Source organism: Canis aureus, chromosome 3, assembly GCF_053574225.1.
Source record: "Canis aureus isolate CA01 chromosome 3, VMU_Caureus_v.1.0, whole genome shotgun sequence".
Lineage (NCBI taxonomy): Eukaryota > Metazoa > Chordata > Mammalia > Carnivora > Canidae > Canis > Canis aureus.
In genome coordinates, this window is record NC_135613.1 from 79,283,493 (window position 1) to 79,305,704 (window position 22,212).

The 22,212-nt window shown below is 38.4% G+C and overlaps 1 protein-coding gene and 2 long non-coding RNA genes across 3 annotated transcripts in view; 1 reads left to right on the forward strand and 2 right to left on the reverse strand.

Moving 5' to 3' along the window:
• Nucleotides 1–18,050, reverse strand: part of LOC144305940 (uncharacterized) — a 54,858-nt gene extending 36,808 nt beyond the window's left edge. The window contains exon 1 of the long non-coding RNA XR_013372971.1: nucleotides 17,875–18,050. This is a non-coding gene — a long non-coding RNA (uncharacterized LOC144305940). The remainder of the gene's footprint in view (nucleotides 1–17,874) is intronic.
• LOC144305933 (olfactory receptor 8B8) lies at nucleotides 11,992–12,939 on the reverse strand. The gene has a single exon (XM_077885095.1). It carries the CDS (start codon nucleotides 12,937–12,939, stop codon nucleotides 11,992–11,994), a length of 948 nt encoding a protein of 315 aa, XP_077741221.1.
• On the forward strand, nucleotides 13,184–18,508 carry LOC144305935 (uncharacterized). The gene is made up of 3 exons (XR_013372963.1): nucleotides 13,184–13,235; nucleotides 17,098–17,234; nucleotides 17,833–18,508. It is a non-coding gene; the product is annotated as an uncharacterized LOC144305935 (long non-coding RNA).
• The last annotated feature ends 3,704 nt before the right edge of the window (nucleotides 18,509–22,212 follow it).

Consider the following 22,212-nt stretch of genomic DNA (forward strand, 5'->3'; position numbering starts at 1 on the left):
AGCCTGCTTCTCCCTCTTCCTATGTCTCTGCCTCTCTCTGTGTGTCTCTTTTGAATTTTAAAAAAAAAAAATCATTTTTATTTTTCAGCCATTTTGTATCTCTGAAAACTCCCTTTATTTCTTATTTAAAGGGAGGAAATCAAAGGGCAAAAGAATTTATGGATATGAAACAACTACAGAGTGCCTGGTATTATGCCATTATGTTGGATGTTTTCTAATGTAATATTTATAACTGTACAATGTGCATATGTATAGAAGATTGTTTTGTTTTTTCCAAAGATGACCATAGCAGCACATACCCATATACACACATATACACACATCTGTATCCTACATGTTCTTGGTACAATAGGACTGACACTCCTTAAATAAAGAGATAGGATCTATATTCCCTACCCTTGCATCTAAGCAAGGACTTGGGATTTCTCCAACCAAAAGAGAATAGCAGAAGTGATGTTATCTGACTTCTAAAGTTCAGCCCTACAAGGGTACAGCTTTTACCTCTCTCCCACTCTTTCTTTTTCTCTCTTTACCTCTCTCTCACTCTTTCTTTTTTCTCTCTTTCTCTCTCCCTCTCCTGACCCCTTCCACTCTTATTTCTCTTTTATCATCCTCTAGACTTCAGGACAATCATATTGGAACCCTCTGGCCTTGTCTCCAGATATGCCACAGGCCAGCAAGTTTATGGTCATTTACCCAATATTAAGAAGATGCAGAAGCCCTCTAGGACCTGTATGCTAGTTGGTAGACATCAAGGAAAAATACTCAAGGGAAATGGCCCAGGGACTTTTCAGTACAAATTTGAATTACTTAGTCCAGTTCCCCCTTATTACTCAGAATATCTCCTATGGTTCCATATTTAGATGTTTTTAGGCTTACTTTTATGTAGAAAATAGGCATTTCCTTTTAGTACACATAATTTTTCTAGTACACATAATTTCATATCTTCTATATTTCCCCCTTTAAACAACAATTTATCAGATGTGCAGCAATGGCCCAGCAATGAAAGACTGAGAATTAATTATCTCTGTTCATTAGAGTAGAAATCAACTTATTAACTTATTCATCATCCAATATGTATTATTAAGCCCAGCTATTTCCAGTACTCTTGAAAACTTTATACTCAGAAAAATCTCTCCTGAAAGAACAAAACTAAGAATTCTGAATAGAACAAAACTAAGAATTCTGGGTAAAATACAAAAATCATCTATCTGCTAATGTTTGAGGTGGCAGAGACTCAATGAATTCCCATGAGAGCAAAAGACAAAAGATAAAGTAATAATTCAGAGGGGTACACAAGCACTGGACCTGGAATTTGCCTTGGGGGAACTAGCAGATTCCCAACGGCCCAGAGTTGGGTTTTAATTCAGTTGCCTATGCAGGACATAAAGGATAAATCCTGGGATAGGTCCATTCATGACTAAACCTTAGCAGCCTGAGAGTTTGGAATCATTACTAACTTGTAATCCTGGATCCCCAAAGAAACATTTTCCATGGCTAAATTAGAGAAATAAAAAAAACCCACACAGGAAGAAGGCAAGATATGTGTCTGATATGGCCTTGGCTCTAGGGAAGAGAAAGAGATAAAATATCTCCTGAGAACTTCTAACAACCTCTTCATTCCAGGTTAAAAAAAAGTCATATTACAAATGTAACCAAATATATATATATATTTCCTCTCTGGAAAATATAGATTAGCTCCAGATATCAAAGAATTTCCCCAGATAACTAACTGGGGATCATGAACTTTTAATGAAAAGCCCTAAACAAACACAAAATAAGCCACCAGAAATGAAAATAATCATTAATGATAAACCACAAGCTACAGGACCAGGCCTGCAAAATTATCAGGCTTATCAGGGACAGAATACAAAATAGTTTATTTAATATGTTCAGAAAAAAAGAGCAAAGTGTAATGAAGGCTCCATCAAAACTTGACAGGACAGATTTTTTTAAACAATCAACTAGCACTTTTAGAAATGAAAACATGATAGTTGAAATGAGGAAGTCTATGAATGTGATAGCCTATTAGACACAAGTGAAGAGTTAATAGGTAAAATGGAGGAGGATAGATCTAAAGGTATTAACCAAAGTCAGCATCAGCCACAGGGAAAGACTATGAATTAGAGACATAACTTAAGAAATGTAGAAAGAGAGAAGGTCCAATAGGCATATAGAGAGCATTTACCACATTCTAGAGCCTGTGTTTTGCTCTAAGAATATAGCAACAATCAAAAGAGATACAAAATCCCTGCCCTTTCAAATATATATAATCTAGTTATATACCTAGTACCTAGAATAAACAGATACTTATACATAACTAACTAGAAGTATTGACTGCAACATTAGTCCTCCTTCCATGTTTAGGAATCTGCCTTTATGTGAGCCTTGATTGGAACCAGACTCAGCCTTCTGTGAAGCTTCCCCAAAGAAAGTAAGACTGAACTCAGTCAGTCAGATGTTTCTATGCAGGACTCTAAGTCTGGGGCAAGTGACACAAAGAAACAGGAACAATTTATATTTCATTTTGGCAAAGACAAAGACAGAAAAATTACCAGTGATAATGAGTATTGGGTATTGGTGGTACCAATACAAGGAACCAATGCAGCCTAACCAGATGGTTCTGTGGTATAACTTGGCTGTGATTCCACCACCTGATTTCCCCTAGATCCTGCTGGATTCCAAACGCTAATTCTCTGGCCTGCTCTATGGGTTTGTTAATAAACCCCAATTAATTCCATCTTTTGCCAAAGTTAACCCAAATCAATTTCTGCTGTTTGCAGTCAATAATCCTGGCTAGTATGATAGGAACTGGACATTCAGGAAGCTGTAGACAAGAGAGTAGAGACAGAAAATCATTTAGGCCATGAGACAAATTTCTCTTATTCCTAGGATGAAGGCAGACACATCTATCAAAATTACCTTCTTAGAGGGATATAACAAACTCTCCTTCAAAGTTTTGCTCTATTTTGAATGATATTCCCCTTTCATGGAAATGTTTGGATATGATTTGGAGGATAAATGAACAAACATTTCCAATTCCACAGATAATTCTTCATATTCCTACACAGTTTTGAAAACTTTCAATTCTTCAGTGACTCATCTTTTCTAATAAACTTCATTACACTGTTTACTGAATGAATAACTTTGCTGGCTAAACAGAAAGGTATTCAATGAATTATCTGTCCAAATTTTTTATGCAATATGGGTCATAGCAAAAAATAATGATAATAATAATAAAAGGGATGATATTTAACATCAAAGGAAGCTTATGGCACAATAATTATTTTTATTAATGATTAAATAGCTAGTGTTTGTTTAAATTGGGCAGTGTTATGATAGATTTCTGTTTTTCATGGACTCTATATTCACTTTATTGCCTTTGATGTTTCATATGAAATCAATACATAGAATAGCTTTTTGTACACTTTTTAAAACTCGGGAAATAATTTTCCCCGAAAAAGTCATTATAAAGTATTCCAAAAAGTATATATTTGATTTTTAGCAGGTTATTTTATGCTAGTTCTTTATTCAAAAACATTCTCCAATTATTACATTGTTACTATGGAAATATACAATCTGTTTTATGATATGGTTTTAGAAATGCATTGGTATTAGGCTTAAATATAAGTAGAAGGTTACCAGCAGAGAAAATTAGGAGAACATTCTGAGCAAAGGGAATCACAAAAAATAATTTAAAAGGCCATCAGAGGAAAAAAGCACTGCAAATTTGGGGAATGGCAAATGATATTGAGACTTGAATTGCTGTATACATGGCAGGGAGGGGTGGGAGATAGTTGGGAAAGGTTAATGATGATAATAAATAATATCTCTCATCCATTTCTGATTCCAGAATCAATTGAGAAATTAGAAATTAGTCTAATTTCTCACTCATAGTACAGTAGTTCAGCAGGTCCCACACATATTTATATCAGTTTTGATGCTGATAGAGTTGACTGAGAGACCCAGCTTGGATGTACAAGTAAGACCTTGTAATTTCCTATGGCACTTCACAGACTAAATTAGTGAATATAGGTCTAAACCAAGCTGCACAACAATTGGTATTCTCTTATAACGAAGAAGGATTACAGATGAATGGGAGCACTGAGAATGTGCCTGTCCTAACCAGAAATGGGGCGAGAGGCCATAAGAAGGGGACTAGGACACACTGAGCCACATAAGCTCATTCACCCAATTTCTCATCAGTCCTGTAAACTATCCTCTTCCTTTGAGTTAGAGCAGGAAAGATAAAGGGGAAGAGAAATGGTTGCTTCTTTATTTACCTGCCTGGGATGTAAACATTTCTTCACTAGGGAAAGAGAAGTTTAAAGCATAAACAAGGCTAGAATGTCTAGACTTGCCTTTGACTTCTGATAAAAGATGAAAGAGAAGGATAGAGACCAGAAAAACTGAACTAAGGTAGTGGGAGGAATATGCAGAATTGACACTAAGAATAAATCAAAGACAGAGCTACTCTTAGAATTTAGAAAAGAAATATAGGATCATCAGATGAACATATCACTGTTAAAAAACTCTTTGGAAAGAAGGAAGCAATGTCTTTCTGTGCAGCAAACAGAAATATTTTGTATCATTCCATAGACCTTTTAGCTTTAAATACAATGAATATCATTGAAAATAATGATTTTGATAAAAATTTAATCACATGGAAGGCTGTTTACCATGTGTTACAGAATGAAAAATAAAGTTACAAAATTGTACTTAATATGATCACATCTGTCTCTGTTGTATATATATATATATGCATATATATATATACATATGTGTGTGTATGTGTATACACACAGGTGTATAGATATATATAGTGTTTGCAAAATGGTCTAAGCCATCACAACTGCACATAGAGAAAAATATTCTGAAAGAGTATACATTAAAATACTAAAAGTAGTTTTCTCTAGGTCATAGAATCATGGTTTTTTTTTTAGAATCATGGATTTTTTTTATCTTTTGCTTTTCTCTACTTTCAATATTCCTATAGTATTCCTATAGTACTTGAGCATTACTTTTGCAAATTTAAGAATTATTATTTTTAAAAAATAAATTTAAAACAAAACACTGTAGCGGCACCTGGGTGGCTCAGTTGGTTAGTGCCCCTCTCACTCATATTACAGTTCAGCAGGTCCCACACATACTTATATTACTGACCCTATTAGTTCAATGCAATAAATAAGTAGAAAAATCTTTAGGATCTTTCTCTTGACATATATTTTGAGCAAATTTTTCTAAATGAGAGTGAATGTATGAATTTTCTTAGCTCAAAGGCAGCAGGAACTTGGACATTACACATGATGAATATATGTGCTATTTCTTACACATACAGATTGAACCTCTGGAAGGCAGCAAATGTTGAGAATATGGGCTCTAGAATCAGGCAGTCTAAATTTAATTGTTTACTCCACCACTTGCTATTGTACAATCTAAGCAAATTCTTTAACTTGTAGAGAAGATTAAATGAGAACTTGTACGTAAAGTCCAAAGGACCTAAAGTTTCCAAAATGACATTATTGGAGTTTGAAGAACATGAGTTTCTTGAGTGTGAAAGTCTTGTCCACCTTCATTCTCAGCTGTAATTCTGGAAATTTAGAATGAAAGGAGAAGGGTAGTCACTGCAAGCAAGGTACAATATGAAGGAAGGAAGCAAATGGGACAAGGAGTCCTATGTTTAAGGAAGCTAGACTGAGTGGCATCAAAACCCAATTGTGTGGACAAGAGTCTCAGGACTTGTTTCCCCTCTCAATCCAGGCCTACTTATTCCTTCTGTGTGGTCTCACTGATCACTGATGGGAACCTGATGATATTATCACATGAGTTGGTAAAAGATAGTGAGAAGAAGACCACCTATGACACTCAGGGCTAATGGACTTTGAGACACAGAGTGTTGGCCCATTCACAGAGACCAGGTCTATCACCTGTACACAGACAGGCATCCTCAAGGGAAAAAAACATATAAAAGAATATTTTATAAACATGAATATTCTCTCATTAGATACTTACTTGCAGAATTACATTATATACAGCTCATTTCACCTACCATTCATATTTTGGTTTAAACACAATTTATCTCTAAATAGAACCAATGCTGGGGCAGGAAAGTTACAAAATAAGCCTGAAACATACTGCTTTGCTATAAAGCAACAAAGGCTCAAAATCTAATAGAGATATATTAAAAGAATATAGGAACTAGTTTGAAGAGGCTCCCACTGGATAAATCAGGAACAAACTTAGCAACGACTTAAGCAATGACAATAATGAATCATAACCCATTGGATAAAATTGAAATGCATGAGCCTACAATCATATGAATGAATAAACAGATGAATGAGTGAATGGATAAGTAAATAAGACAGAAGGAAAGATTTTTTTCTGACAAAGTACCAACTAACAATAATGAAAGCTTGATGGAGTTAGAAAATCTCCACTTTTCAACCATCAGAGTAATACTGATTGAGGCAAGAATTATCAATGGATGCTAAAACTGGTATGTGAAAAATTGAAAAGGAACAAGACATTTCATAGTTCTAAAATATCTCTCCCTAACTTTAATTACAAAGGGAAAAGTAGGCATCCCTGGGTGGCGCAGCGATTTGGCACCTGCCTTTGACCCAGGGCGAGATCCTGGAGACCCTGGATCGAATCCCACGTCGGGCTCCCGGTGCATGGGGCCGGCTTCTCCCTCTGCCTGTGTCTCTGCCTCTCTCTCTATGTGTGTGACTATAATAAATAAAAAATTTTTTTAAAATTATTAAAAAAAAAACAAAGGGAAAAGTAGTAATTTTCCCCAATAAAACTACAAGGAACTTGCAAAGTTCCAAAAACTGTATTATCAAATGTCCCCAGAAGCAATTTTGACAGGATATAGAATATATTAATTTGTGACAGTAAAGAAAAAGGAAAGCAGTACTGTGCCCTGCAAAATCAACAAGGAAGAATTGGATTATGGTCTTGGTGACTTTTTTCTAGTTTATCTTTTGAACACAATCTTTCAGGCTTAGTCTGTTATTCTGGGGGAAATGGGAGCTTCGTACATGAATGATTCTTTTTTTTTTTTTTTCATCATACAAGTTGTTCTTTTAATTTGTTGTTTCTCAGATATGAGCGAAAATGGACAGTACAGAGGGAATGCACGATTGTTGGTATTTTATAAAACTGCTTTCAGAGCCAATGTTCAATCAGAGAGTGATTTAGAATTTGCCAGAAAAAGTTAACCATTTTATACAGCACTATGCTTGACTATAAAAAGGAGTGGAAAGTTGGGTTTACAAATCCTAGAGTCTGGCTCAGCTACAGCCACTAGATGTGGAGGATATATCAAAATGGACAACAAGGACCCTGCTCACACAGAACTTACAGTCTGATTTGTTGTGAGGATGTATATAGAAAAGCAAATGAGCAGTGGCCCTGCATTTGGACCAACACTTAACAGGTGAAGTGCAGTGTGCTCTGAGAATACAGGGTAGGGACACTGAAAGAGACAGAGATGTGGGAGAAAGATAATCCAGAAGGATACTTCATAATAAATTATCACAAAGGGAAAGTTCTAGACTATCTTTCCTTCCTTGGACCAAAAAGATTACCAGAGTTATGATGAAGCCAAGAAAAAGCCATTTAAGAAATAAAGGGATGAGGTAAAGCAGAATTTGCCACCTCAAAATGTCTTTTTGGCCTAAGAATGATCTTGATCTGATTCTTTTTAAGAAAACAAAGACAGAAGAAGCTCTGACAGCTGGATAGAAGTTGCTCCCTTTGTGAGGGAAATTTATAAGAGAAATCTCCATTTTTAAGAGTTTCTCCCCCTCTCTACCAAGAAGAGGGAGATGACTAAATCTCTACAAACTGTTATCAATGGAGAAGGTAGCAACTTAAATCTGCGTAACAACCATACCATCATTTACTGGGCTTTGCCTGATAACCTTTTCTGTAAGTGACAACCCTCCCCCGCAACATCTTTTTTTGCCTTTAGCTGGAGATGGTATTTAAGTTGGTGGCTTGGGTTGTTTTTCCTGAGTATCTCCTATATACACAGGATGTATACATGTTATTAAACTTCTCTTTGTTTTTCTCCTGCTAATCAGTCTCTCATCACAGGGGAGTTTCAGTCAAAAACTTAGAAGGAAAATAATTTTCCCTCCTCTACAGGGAATATATAATAAAGAAAAAGAAGACAGAAAAAAACATTCTCAGTTTTGCTCCCACTTTTCTTTATCCATTCAGATACCACAAGTGGTAGTTCATGAAGTAGAAAGGAATAAAAGCTGTAAAAGGAGAAGACAGTAATACAAACACCACCACTGTCAAAATTAAAGGTAATCAGTTTTTAATGAGTGACACCCTTACTGGTACAGGATCTGGCCAAGAGTAGACCATCTGAGTATGTTTATACTGCTTGTGAGAGTATAAATTGAGATGAACTTTAAAGAAGGAATTTTGGAATAATATTCAACAATCTTATGTCACTCCGTAATTCTGTGTCTAAAAACATATCCTAATTAGAGGAAAACTCAAAGAGTTATTGAATAAGTCTGCTAACCATTGTTTATAATTTGGAAAAACAAAAGTAATATACAGTAGTAAAAAATTGTTAATGAGATATAATGCATGCATATACAAGAATTTTATGTGATCATAAAAATCAAGTTGGAAACAAGAGACCAGCAAAAACAAATTCTGTGAACTGTGTCTTGGGAAACACACTTATATAACCAGAGCTGACACTCCCTTGTTTTCACAGTGTGCTTTTCTCTCTGCCTCTTTTTGGTTATCCACAATCCTTCATATACGTCTTTCCTGCTTTTTTATTCACTTATTTATCCAATAACAACCCTTTATTCCCTCCCCTGCATATTAGTTTTCATTGGTAGATAACATGTTAAAGCAGCTGCTCATAGACTTTGAAAACAAGGACAAGGTTGTGTGTATGTATGTGCAGGTGTAACCAAACTCAAGAGGTTTGCCATTGGGGTACACTGAATTGAACACAACTCAAGGAAGTGTTGAAAGCAAAGCACTTTTTTTTGTTTAGAGATTTTATTTATTTCTTCGTGAGAGACACAGAGAGAGAGAGACAAAAAGAAATGCAGAGGGAGAAGCAGGTTCCCTGCAGGGAGCCCCATGTGGGACTCAATCCCAGGACCCAGGATCAAGGCCTGAGCCAAAGGCAGACCCTCAACTACTGAGCCACCCAGGTGCCCCAAAAGCAAAGCACTTTTTATTACTTGTTACAAATAAGAAGATAGAAACACGATCTGCCTGTGGGGTTAGTACAGGAAGCTTTTATTTAGCATATTAGGAGCAGGGACAGGGTCTTGCACATACAGTAAGGAACTTAATACATATTCTCTTACCTAGGTATTTTAGTTCAACTGCATATATCTGGTATGTCAGCATGCTAGTGCATACACTGAATGTTCAAAATACAGTGGAAAACTCTACCCATAAGAGAAAATCTTATTAAAATTAGTTAAAGGTAACTTCAGGACAACTTGGGGAGGGGGGGTAGGGCTTCTGCACAGGTCCTCAGCTCCAAATCAGCTCAGACTGGCCTATACAAAGAGCTATCAGGGGAAACACCTAACCTGGCATTTCCTTGGCAGGAACTGCTGGTTCCAGCAACAAAACATATTCCATCCCTGCTTTTTTCCCTTCTCCTCCTCCCTTCTATTGATAGTTTTCAGCCCTCTGATCTGAGTAACTCCCTGTTGCATCTTGGCTAACACAAGCAGCATGCATAGAAAGACTGTCTTAAAACATACAACCAATAAGCAACATTGACCGACCCTGGAGAGGGTACAGAAGGACCAGAAAATTGAGTAAAGAGAGACTTCCTTTCACTGAGTATTTTTTGGTAATAATTATAAATACCATGAACATGTACTGCCCAGTCAATGTATGAATAAATACATATTGTAAATGGGATGTAGAAAGAATACACAAATTCAGAAAGAAATAATTCTCTTAATAATCCTGTGGAAATGACTTCAAAGAGAAAGAGACATCAGGTAACTTGCATGAGGTCACATAGCTGCTGAGTAAAAACTAGGCTCAAATCTGACTCTACCTCTCAATTCCCTACTCTGCTTTTTCTGAGTCTCTATGCTGTTCTTCCCTCCCTTGTCCCAGTCATCCCAATTCTACGCTGGTCCTGTGTTCTGTGCCATCTAAACACAGTTCCCTGGTTCCATTTTTATTCTTTTGAATTCACCCTTACTGATCTGTACCTTCCCAAAGGATGTAACTATATACGCATCCAGACTTCATTTTTACAAATAGAAGAGAATTTTCCTGAAGAGAATCTCATAAATCGAAAGTATTTTCAGAGTCTTTCATATATTGTTGTTTCTCAAAGACATATTTACCACTTATAATTTTCTTTTAAACCAAGAAGTAACTCTGCCTCCCTTTACACAGTACCATTAGGCTGTGGATTTACAAACCTAAACTGTATAATCCTTGCACCCTATACTGGAAGGATGTGTCAGAGTCCCAGCAGAAAAAAGATGACTCCCGGAAAAATGTAACAAGGGCACTATTTGCATAGGTGTAGGCAAAAGGGTGGTTACGAGAAACCAGAGAAGGATGGTAGAAGCCAGCAGCAGCAGCATTACCATCCTTTTGCATAAAGAGACGAAGGAGCAGTTACTGACAATGGCTTAGAAATGGGCAGTTACTATAGCCCACTGGAAGTCAGGGAAATAAATATCACAATATCATGTTCCACTTGTCCTCTGATTTCTTCTGCTGATGCTGCCATTGGCTTAACCCAGCCAGAAACCAGAGGGTCAGGGAGCCCATTGACAAGATCCATTAGGAAATGCCTCCCAGGACTTGAAGTAAGGTACAAAGGAATAGAAAGTTGATCTAGAGAGGCACACAGAGAACACCTCACTCATCTCTATCACATACAGTACCATAACAGTCCGTGGTCGTTTCCTCTGTTGACTGGCTGCTATGTGGTGCTAACCTAATTACTGGCTTGTAACACAAAGTTTCCATGGTTCTGAAATATTCTCCTGATTTTTAGCTGACCACCGTGAGCTTCAGACTTCTCCACCCAGGTTTCAAAAGCACAATTTGAAACAAGGAAATTATTGTGTGCAAAAAATTCCCAAATCCTGTACTTCATGACCTTGATATTTTCTATACGGTTGTCCAGCCAGCATGACCAAATCCCCTAAAGTCCAAGTCCCTGAAGCTCCACACCACTGTCTTAGGAGTAACCATGCTTCCTGCTGTCTGGGTCCCAGCATACTTCCCCCAAGTACTGTGTAAAATTCTTCAAGAATTTGGTCATTTAGCCAAGACCATCTCAACAAAGTTTTATACCTCCTACCTTCTTTGCAAAAATGTGGTATTTAAAATTAGCCCTTGAAAAGTTGCATGAAATTTCTGTAGATAGAACCAGATCTTAACATCCTAGATCAGTTCACATTTGAAATGAAATCTTCCAGTGTTGATGGAGGAAGAAAGTGAGCCATAGTGGAAAACAACTAGTATTAGAAATCAAAAGCCTATATCCTAGTCACAGTCCTGCTGCTGGGTAACTGAGTGACCTTGGAGAAGGTATATAAACTTGTATCTATTCTCAGAAATATGAGGGAACTGAATTAAAGGAACTTTAAGGTCCACTAAATATGAGTACCCTAGATTAAAGAATCTTCTTAAATTAAAGGATGCATAGGGGATCCCTGGGTGGCGCAGCGGTTTAGCGCCTGCCTTTGGCCCAGGGCGCGATCCTGGAGACCCGGGATCGAATCCCACATCGGGCTCCCGGTGCATGGAGCCTGCTTCTCCCTCTGCCTATGTCTCTGCCTCTCTCTCTCTCTGTGTGACTATTATAAATAAATAAAAATTTAAAAAAAAATAAATAAAGGATGCATAAAGTGGAAAGGAGGAAGTTAAAATTTCCTCCATGTAACCAGTGGAACCTGAATCATATAAGGAAGGAAGAAAGGCCCTTTCCTAAGTATTACTCCTTTCTCAAGAGAATGGTTTCTTGCTCAGTGTTTTCTTCAGAGCAATTTTGACATCCTTATTCCTCAAGCTGTAGATTAGTGGGTTGAGCATGGGCACAACGATGGTGTAGAACAAAGAGGACACTTTCCCCTGATTCATAGGTAAAAGAGAGGATGGTTTGAGGTACATAAATGCCCCTGATCCAAAGAAGAGGGAAACAGCAATTATGTGGGAGCTGCAGGTGCTGAAGGCTTTGGACCTGCCCTTGGTAGAATGAATACGGAGAATGCTGGAGAGGATGAGGGCATAAGAAATGAAGATGGTAACTGTGGGCACACCAATATCAATGCCCACAACAACAAAAACTACCAGCTCATTGACATAGGTGCTGGTGCAAGAACGCTCAAGAAGGGGAAGGATGTCGCACATGTAGTGGTCAACCAGATTGTTGGCACAGAAGGTCAGTCTTACCATGCACACTGTGTGGGCCATGGCTCCAGCAAACCCCATCACATAGACACCCAACAGAAGGAGGAAGCAGACCTGAGGAGACATGGTGGCAGTGTATACCAGTGGGTTACAGATGGCGGCGTAGCGGTCATATGCCATTGCTGACAGGATGAAGGACTCAGATACAACAAAGAAGAGAAAGAAGAAGAGCTGAGTCATACACCCTGCGTAGGAGATGACGTTCTTCCTCAAGACAAAATTCATCAGCATCTTGGGAGTGATAACAGTAGAATAGCAGAAATCTATGAAGGACAAGTTGAAGAGGAAAAAGTACATGGGGGTGTGCAGGTGAGAATTCAGCCCAATCAGGGTTATCAGGCCCAGGTTCCCTACCACCGTGACCACATAGAAACCTAGAAACAGGAAGAAGAGAGGAATCTGGAGTCCTGGCTGGTTGGTTAAGCCTGAGAGGATAAACTCTGTCACAGAGGAATTCTCAGCTGCCATTCTTACTAAAGGCATTCTGTGAGAACAAGGGGAAAGAGTCAATTTGAGGGGGGGGAGAGAGAGAAAGAGAGAGAGAAAAAGAAACAGAGACACTCCCTCTCCTCCTAGTCACCTCCTATTTGTAAGAACTGAATCCACACAGAGATTTTGAACTTCAGCAGAAAGGCCTCTCAGGATGCCTGTAGGTCTGATCTCAAGGCCCCCTAAGGACTCTGCCACTAAAGCACCCTCTGGAGAATGGACCTTTCTCCATGGTGAGGACAGATGCTGCTGGGAAGAGGGTCTCAAAGATGAGCTGAGGAGTCTCCCAGGTCTTTACTTTGGTCCATTTATTGTGTCCTTCCAACTCCAGCTTCTGCTCAAGGTCGCAAAATCTGGGGCCAGTATCTGGGGAGAGTCCTCTCAGAGGTTGAAGGCAGCCCACCTGTGCCTGGAGTTTCCACCCTGTGGTCACCAAGGACAAAGCAGAAAAGGGAGGTGGTCCTTCCCAAAGCCTTTCTTATGTGAGGCTGGGGACTTAAGTTCTGTCCAGATTCAGTCACTCACCCTCCTTCAGCCTAGAGCCTCCACAATGTACCCTTCAGTCCAAATCTTATCCATGATTGTTCAGACAGATAAATGACTATGGTGCTAACACAGAAAAAGGAACTAAGCACAGACCATTTTAACTCCCGTTCTGTTTAAAGGATCAGAATCTGGACTGCCTTAGAATTTGCTCTGAGCTTAAGAAGATGATGTCTGATGGAGGCTTTACCCCAACGCTATTTTCCAGTTTGTAGAAGGGAGACAGCATCTTAGCCTATAATCATTGCCAGCTGGTGATGGGAGACTAAGGGGTTTTATTCTGGATTTGGGGATCTGGGGACCTGATTAGAAGTAGAAAGCCAAAGGATCCCCCAGGATCACAGCCCTAGAAACTAACTGTTAAAAAAGTAATATTGGCTTATACCCTTGATAATATATGAATGGGCTTTTAGAAACATTATTTAGTTGCCCAATTAATATCTACTCAATAAAATGCAAAGTATTGTACAAAAAATAATAACTTAACCATTTATTGAGGGCTTACGATATGTACCAAGCATTCTTTCTGTCCTAGCACTTGTGTACTGACTCCAGCAGGCCAGAATCCAATATCATTTCACATGTAATATTTCTTTTTAATTCTCTTCCCAAATCCTATGAACTAGGTTTTATCACTCCCATTTTCTTTTTTTTCTTTTTTCTTTTTTAAATTTTATTTATTTATGATAGTCACAGAGAAAGAGAGAGAGAGACATAGGCAGAGGGAGAAGCAGGCTCCATGCACTGGGAGCCCAACGTGGGATTCGATCCTGGGTCTCTAGGATCGCACCCTAGGCCAAAGGCAGGCCCTAAACCGCTGCACCACCCAGGGATCCCTATCACTCCCATTTTAGAGATGCAATAATTCACCAGATGTTAAATTACGAAGGCCATATGAAATCTAGATCCATCTTGCTTCAAATCTGGTGTTCTTAATGATTGTGTTTAGCCTCTCCCTGTGGGAGATAATGAAATATATAAGCAGAGTCCTTGCCCTCAGGGGTCTGACAATCTCCTGGAAAAATTAAGCTAGAACACACTGAACTTAATATGCTGAAAAAAAATGTGCTAAGATCCAGAAAAGTTAAAAATAAAATGCTATTCAAGTTCAGAGAAGGGCATTCCATACACCACTTAAATTTCAGTTCATCACAGAAATTGCATAATATCTAGTCCAAGGAGAAACAGACCTTCTCTGTGATCTCTTGGAACTTGAGTTTGGCAGTAAAAAAAAAAAAAAAAAAAAAAAAAAATCCCTGTCAATTAAGAGCATTCTTTTCCAAAATTGCTAAATTGTTGGGATCCTTGACAGGAGGCACCTGTCCTCCATCCTGTCAGATCTCTTTTAGGAGGCTCCCAGTGCCCTCATATTGACTGTCATGGCCTTGTAGCTTGACCCCTCTTCCCACCAGACCCACGAACATTTGTTTCCCCATTTTGCTTCCTTTGTTCCTTTTCTAACCCTCCCTCATGACAAAAGTTATCCCACTGTGCCCCAATCTCTCAGTCTTGCTTGAGCTCAGTGACAGCTAATTCACAAATTTGGGGCCTCATAGATTTGAGGCAATATTAAAAGTAATCTAGTCCTGAGATTCACATTGAGTTAGAGTTATCTATGCATTTTAAAAGTACGTATTCTGTTATTCCAATCTAAACATAATAAATCAGAATTTTCAGACATAAGACTTTATAATCAGTTTTTTTCTTCTAAATCTATTCCTCGTGATTGGGATATTTAGCCAGGTTCAGAATTCACTGATCTAACCCTCCTACCCTACATGTTCCAGACAGAAAAACTGAGGCCAAATCAATCACATAGCTGGTTGGTGGTAGAGTCCGAATAAAACATGAATCTCTAACTTCTCCAGTTGGAGGAGGTTTCCAGCTTATCCAGAAGAAGCCTACCTGGTCTTTGATTTGGTTGAGTACAATGCAGAGTACAAGTAAAGGACATAATTTGACATCAAACTTAGAATAGCACCCGAGGGTTGTATTGGGGAGAAACTTAAATGCCATGACAAGAAATGTATAAATCCATGGAACATTTTGAACAGAGGAATGGCATGACCAGAGGAATGACATGATCAGATGTGCTGAGGAAGACCTACCAGTCTTGCGGGTTATTGGGTGTTAATGACTTGATTCAATAGTCCCTCCAGGCAACGTTCTATCTTATAATTCAGGCAAGTTGCTTTAACTCCAGCAGACAACAAGATAAGGGACAAAGGATAAACTTTCAGAATGAGAAAGAGGTAAATGGAGCAAAAGGCCTTTCTAGAACTTTTTAGCACATTACAAATCCCTGCCTTTTATAGCCAAGGTGTCATCTCCCCTCCACTCTGAACATTTTTACATATCCCATCACCAAGATCTCTGTGTTGGACACTGTCTCTGCCTCATTTCAGCCCATCTTTTTGGCTTCTGCTGTTGCTGTGGCAGCTGGCTGCATGTAGCTGCAGTCAGAGAGCACAATCCACCAGTTGCACCACTTTTACCTGCTTTCTGCTCTAAGATCCCAGTCTCTGCCTCACACCCAGACTGTCTGTTGGAATGCACCCACCCGCTCTGGTGCATGTGCAAACCTAGAAGTATGAAGGAGGTAATACTCCTTGGGGGTCAATAGATAAATGCTCTGCTCTTCTGTGTCTCTGGTACTTCATTCTTGATTCTTAAAGGGGCCTCAAAGGGATTCATTGTGAATTTCCCATTAAAGTAAACACCTTGGCAGCCCACCTTGGATTAGCTTCCCATCCTTCCCTGCTTCACTCTTCCTCTTCCATGAGATCACTTCCAAAAATAAGCTATGTGTACACAGTCCTTGTCCCCAGCACAGCTTTTTATGGAAACCCCAGCTAAGGTGCTCCTAAGATAGTATCTGGAGCAAGTCTGACCAAAATGTTCCTTACTCCACCTGGGAGGAAGCAGCCTCACCCAAACCTATTTGATTCCAGGTCAGGAAACTAAATATATGAGTCACTAAATTTATCAAGTACTAGAAATTCCATATTTCAGAGAATTTATGTCTTGAGTATGTCCTAGTAAAATGCCAAAATGCCAGACAAAATAGGATCTCAGATCATTACCAGCTCATACCCTTGTGCAAATTAACCAGAAAGTCCTATAGTACCTTGAGCCACTCTCCTCACGATGTTTTGCTGTCTCTGTGATCTCCCGTTTACGTCCATGAGCTTTGATGGTTTGGAACTAGGTTTATTCATGTTTATTTTGAAAATTAAATACCAAACCTGGCTTGCAGCAGCTCACAAAACTGTTATTAATCTCAGATGCCCAACCTTCCTCATCTGTAAAATGAGCATAATGATAATAATCTATAAGGTTTTATGAGGATTAAATTAAATCATAAAATGCAAGAGCCTAGCAAAGAGGCTGACACATGGAGGAGCCTCAATAAATGTTATGGGAAATATACATGAAATATACATAAAATATATATCATTTTAGGAGCAAATGAAGGGGAAAAAAGCTTCTAAGAGTAGAGGAGCCTAAAAAGGGCAAGAGAGAAGCTAATATAGGGAGGAAGAAGAGAGCTGATTGATAGAGATAAGAGAAATTCAGAAATAATCTTTTTTCTTCAAAACTTTATCTAAGGCCCAACTCTCCAGCATAACTTAATCCATGGACAGCATCAGGATCCTTGAGTATTGCAGCAGTTCCTATTTCCTGTCCCACCACGGACACCCTATTTTTCAAATAATCACATCACAAAGGCCAAATTATAAAGTCAGGTAAGGTTTCCTTCACAGCCCCCAAACTTCTCTTTCTGTACCCATTTCTAGTTTTGGTAAACATTCCTCTTCCCCAAACATCACAGTCCTAATGTTTGCTCTACCTTTGATTTTCAAAAGCAGTTCTCAGGAAAGATGTCGCAGATTGATCAACACAGTCTATTAAGAACTCGTTGGGGGTCATCCACATTCTACACCCTCTTCCAGGACTTATTTTTTTTTTTCATGAAGACAAATTCTATAACCAAATAATAGATCTCTATGAAATTTGAAACAGCACTCAATTGATTGTACATTTTAGTAGGGATGGGGCAGCTGGAGTCATCATGTGGTGGGTGTATAATCAGAATCACTTTGGCAGCTGTCTGTCCTCCACTTGGCAAGCTAGTTACAACTCCTATATCAGTCCTGTGTAGCGTATGTCTTTTGTGTGTGAGTGTTGGATGACATTTGTGCATTCCCACTGCTTGCCTATACTTCACACGAGGGATATATATTTAATCTCTTAAGGCCTCAAGCACAAATCTTACACTTAGAAATTTGCCACTGCTGTGGTGGTGATTACAATAAATCCCAATCTCTCCTCTCATTCCTACAGTTATCAACTCACAATTAAAGAAAATAAATCATTACTACAAACCTGAAATAAGACCCACAGGAAAAGGACTCCATGAGCACAGACAGCAAAGAAGACCCAAGCTTCATTAAAAGTTGACTTTTCTTTAGGAGCCTTAGAGGATTCTTGTTTGGATGACAGAGAACCAAGAAAAGTTCCTTTGGATTTATGTCACCTCAGAGCCTGTTGCCATGGGAACTACATTTCAAAATCTTCTCAACTGGGGCTTCACTAAAGTCATGTTCCTTGAAGAGCAGATGAAGCCCAAGCAGGAAGCAGTGTAGGAAGAACTATTCTTAACTGTATTCTTTTGTTGCAAAGTTGCCCTCTTTCCAAAACTTGAATCTCTATATAGTGCTTCTTTATTTATTTATTTCTATTTTTTTCCACCTTTTTTTGTCATTATAATCTATTTGTGTCATTCCATGCGTGGTACCTGTAAATGCAATACAATGTCTCTCATGCATTAACCCTTAGACTTCTTGTACCAGAAGGCTTGTCCCAAGTGCATTGACCATCACCACATACCAGAGGAGTCCAAGCACAAATGGCACTTCCAGAAGAAGAGATACATACAGAACCTCATTGAAGAGAAGAGATGGCAACAGAAAGAGCTTTATTGGAAATAGCCACAGTTAACTTCTGAGAAAGCAAATATCAAGAGTTATATGGTTCTGCATATATTTATTTTTTTATTATTTTATTTTTTATAATAAATTTATTTTTTATTGGTATTCAATTTGCCAACATACAGAATGACAACCAGTGCTCATCCCATCAAGTGCCCCCCTCAGTGCCCGCCACCCAGTCACCCCCATCCCCCGCCCTCCTCCCCTTCCACCACCCCTAGTTCGTTTCCCAGAGTTAGGAGTCTCTCATGTTCTGTCTCCCTTTCTGATATTTCCTACCCATTTCTTCTCCCTTCCCCTCTATTCCCTTTCACTATTATTTATATTCCCCAAATGAATGAGACCATATAAGTTTGTCCTTCTCTGATTGACTTATTTCACTCAGCATAATACCCTCCAGTTCCGTCCACGTCGAAGCAAATGGTGGGTATTTGTCGTTTCTAATGGCTGAGGAATATTCCATTGTATACATAAACCACATCTTCTTTATCCATTCATCTTTCGATGGACACCGAGGCTCCTTCCACAGTTTGGCTATTGTGGACATTGCTGCTAGAAACATCGGGGTGCAGGTGTCATTACACCTGTATCTTTGGGGTAAATCCCCAGCAGTGCAATTACTGGGTCGTAGGGCAGCTCTATTTTTAACTCTTTGAGGAACCTCCACACAGTTTTCCAGAGTGGCTGCACCAGTTCACATTCCCACCAACAGTGCAAGAGGGTTCCCCTTTCTCCACATCCTCTCCAACATTTCTTGTTTCTTGTGTTGTTAATTTTCCCCATTCTCACTGGTGTGAGGTGGTATCTCATTGTGGTTTTGATTTGTATTTCCCTGATGGCAAGTGATGGTTCTGCATATATTTAATCTCAATTTATTTTATTAAGCATCTTTGCCTCCTTAACATACAAATATCTACATAAATAATAAACATATTTAACATAGAATCCTAGAATCTAGACCTCGGAGGTCTATATGGGGGGGCAATAATTAACACATATTGAACACTATGCACCAAGCTAGCGGGTTTTACATACATTATGTCATTTATAGGAAATGTATAATCTTCAGAAAGTACAGACTTGGCATGCTTAAAAATATCATCCCATGGATTCAAGAATATTAATGCTAGTACTAATATTTTACATTTTTTAAGTGCTTACTATGTCTCAGGAACTATGCAAAGTGCTTTACACAATTAATTCAGTTAGTTTTTACAAAAATCCTGTGAATAGGTATTATTATTATCCTGCTGCACACAGAAACGTTTCCTTGAGTCAAAGGAATCAGACATGCTTATGTCCTAGTTAGGCAGCCTGGTCTCTCTGAGCCTTCAGACCTTTGTAGCAGTGGAGGAATTAGCAGGATTTGCTAAATTAATGATCATGAGGGGAAGAATAGAGATGAAAGTTCCAGTATCAAAGGTGACTAAGATTTCAATTCCAGAACACAGAAAAAGGGAAATAAAGAGGGAAAATAAAGAGCTTGAATTTAAACCTGCGTGTATTATGCTAGAAGTATGTCTAGGAGGGATGATCAGTAAGGAGCTGTTCCTATGAGAGGGGAGCTTGGAAGATCATGGAGACTTGTATTGGGAAATCATGTAAGTAGAAGATCCCAGAAACCACAAGTCAAGGGTAAAGGATGGAACCTTTCAACACAAGCTAGGAGAAAGTCATTAGTAAATGTGTCAGTGAAGACAAATGTGATGGTTCTGAGCAAGCTTTGTAGCCAGATAATCTGGGTTCTGATCACATCACTCACTGGCCAAGTACGCTTATGGTATTTGGTATTTGTGTGTTGGCAACCCCATCTATAAGCTTAGATATTAATACCTAACATATAGGATTGTTCTAAGGATCAACTGTCATAATGTTTAATAAGTACAGTTGACCCTTAACCAACATGGATTTGAACTGTGCAGGCCCCACAGATTTTTTTCAATATATACAGTACTGAACTATAAATGTACTTTCTTTTCATTCTGATTTTCTTAATAACACTTTATTTTCTCTAGCTTACTTTATTGTAAGAATACAGTATATAGTACATATAACTAACATACAAGATATGTGTTAGTCAACTGTTTATATTATTGGGAAAGGCTTCTGGTTAGCAGTAGGCTCTGAGTAGTTGAGTTTTGGGGGAGTCAAAAGTCACACACAGATTTTTTACTTCATGGGAGTTAGTGCCCATAACTCCTGCATTGTTCAGGAGTCAATTATAATTTTGAATTAATGAAGTTTCACAGACCCTTATTCTTCTATTTCTTTTTTTATCCACTTGATTAAATTCTGCCTTTTATCCACTGCTTCAGGAGTGAATTTCCGGAGCCCCAACTATATTACAAGCACAATCATATGTTGAAATACTGTCTAATTTACACACCCAGTATTGAACACAGTGATGAACACACATAATGTTCCTTAATATTTACTAAGTTCAGTATAAAGAAATATAAATATGGTTCAATAAAAGCCCAGATGTGAAAAACTGATCAATTCAGGGATACATTTATTTTCCAAATACTGAAGGAATTTGTTAGAAGTGTCCTATCAATAGTTATGTAAACTCTTTTGTGAAAAAATAAATAATGTAGGTTCTATATAACTGGTTTCACTGTAAATATTTTTGACATATTAAATATACTAATGTTGACACTGACAGTCATGCTAGGTGACGTGTGCCTATTGGGTGTGACTTCCAGGATCAAGATATTTACAGAATAGAGGAAAGCTTCCAATATTTTGAGGACTGGCAAAGAAAAGTTACTCAGTGACAGAAAGAGCTTCTGAGCCTTCCCAAGTCCAGAGCTGCCCAGAGCTTAGTTTCATCATAGCCCACAGTTTGTTGCTCTTAAAATAGGAATCCATTTTTAAGTGACATTTAACTCAGCAATATATGTGCTATAAAAAGCAAATTACACTAACACTAGCAATGTAAAATATATGATTTCAAGGTGTGTTAAGGGCATGCCATGTTCCAATATCATGTTCTCCCCAGAGGGGGCAAATACAAGGAGATAACACAGCCTATTTAAAGGCAGTTTGATGGAAGGGAGGTTATTCTTGGCATTAGTGGAGATGTCTCAATTGATTTAAAAAAATAAATCCTAAAAATGAAGATTCACCAATCCTGTAAGAAGCAACAGACTTAACTTGTTGGACAGAGATGTCTCAGAAATCCTAATTGTAGGATGCTAAAGACTCTCTGTTTTTTAACTTGTCTGAGCAGGAAAGCCACAAAACCACTGTAACGTTTTCTTGCACTTTTCAAAGGTTTCTCTAGTGAACTTCTCTAAAGACTAGTTTTAATCAAGGAGCAACATTTATTTACCTTGTGATATTACCTATAGTACACCAGATGCCTTTCCCTGCCTAGCATTAAATGTTGAAGTACCTTGAATTTCCAACCTCATCTTTCTTTTCTCCTCAAACTGTAATTCCACTCATTCCTCAGGTTTCAATACCATCCATTAATATGTTAATTAACTTTAATTGCCTTAGTATTCAACTGCTAAAAGAACTCACGAGATTCAAACCCTTTTCCTCTAGTAACAGCATTATCTCAAGTAAAGGAGAATGCAGTAGCCAATCAAAGGGGTCCAGGTATTTCTGGCGCAGGCTTCCTTGCTCTCCCACCACTGGGTTACACAACTTTGTTTTCAGGTCTTGAACCATCACTAACTATATGGGAAATTTCTTGGTACCTAGAAGTACAAAGTCTGCTACTCTT

Coding starts and splice junctions, on each gene's coding strand:
- LOC144305933 (XM_077885095.1), bottom strand. CDS start 12,939: ATGCCTTTAGTAAGAATGGCAGCTGAGAATTCCTCTGTGACAGAGTTT.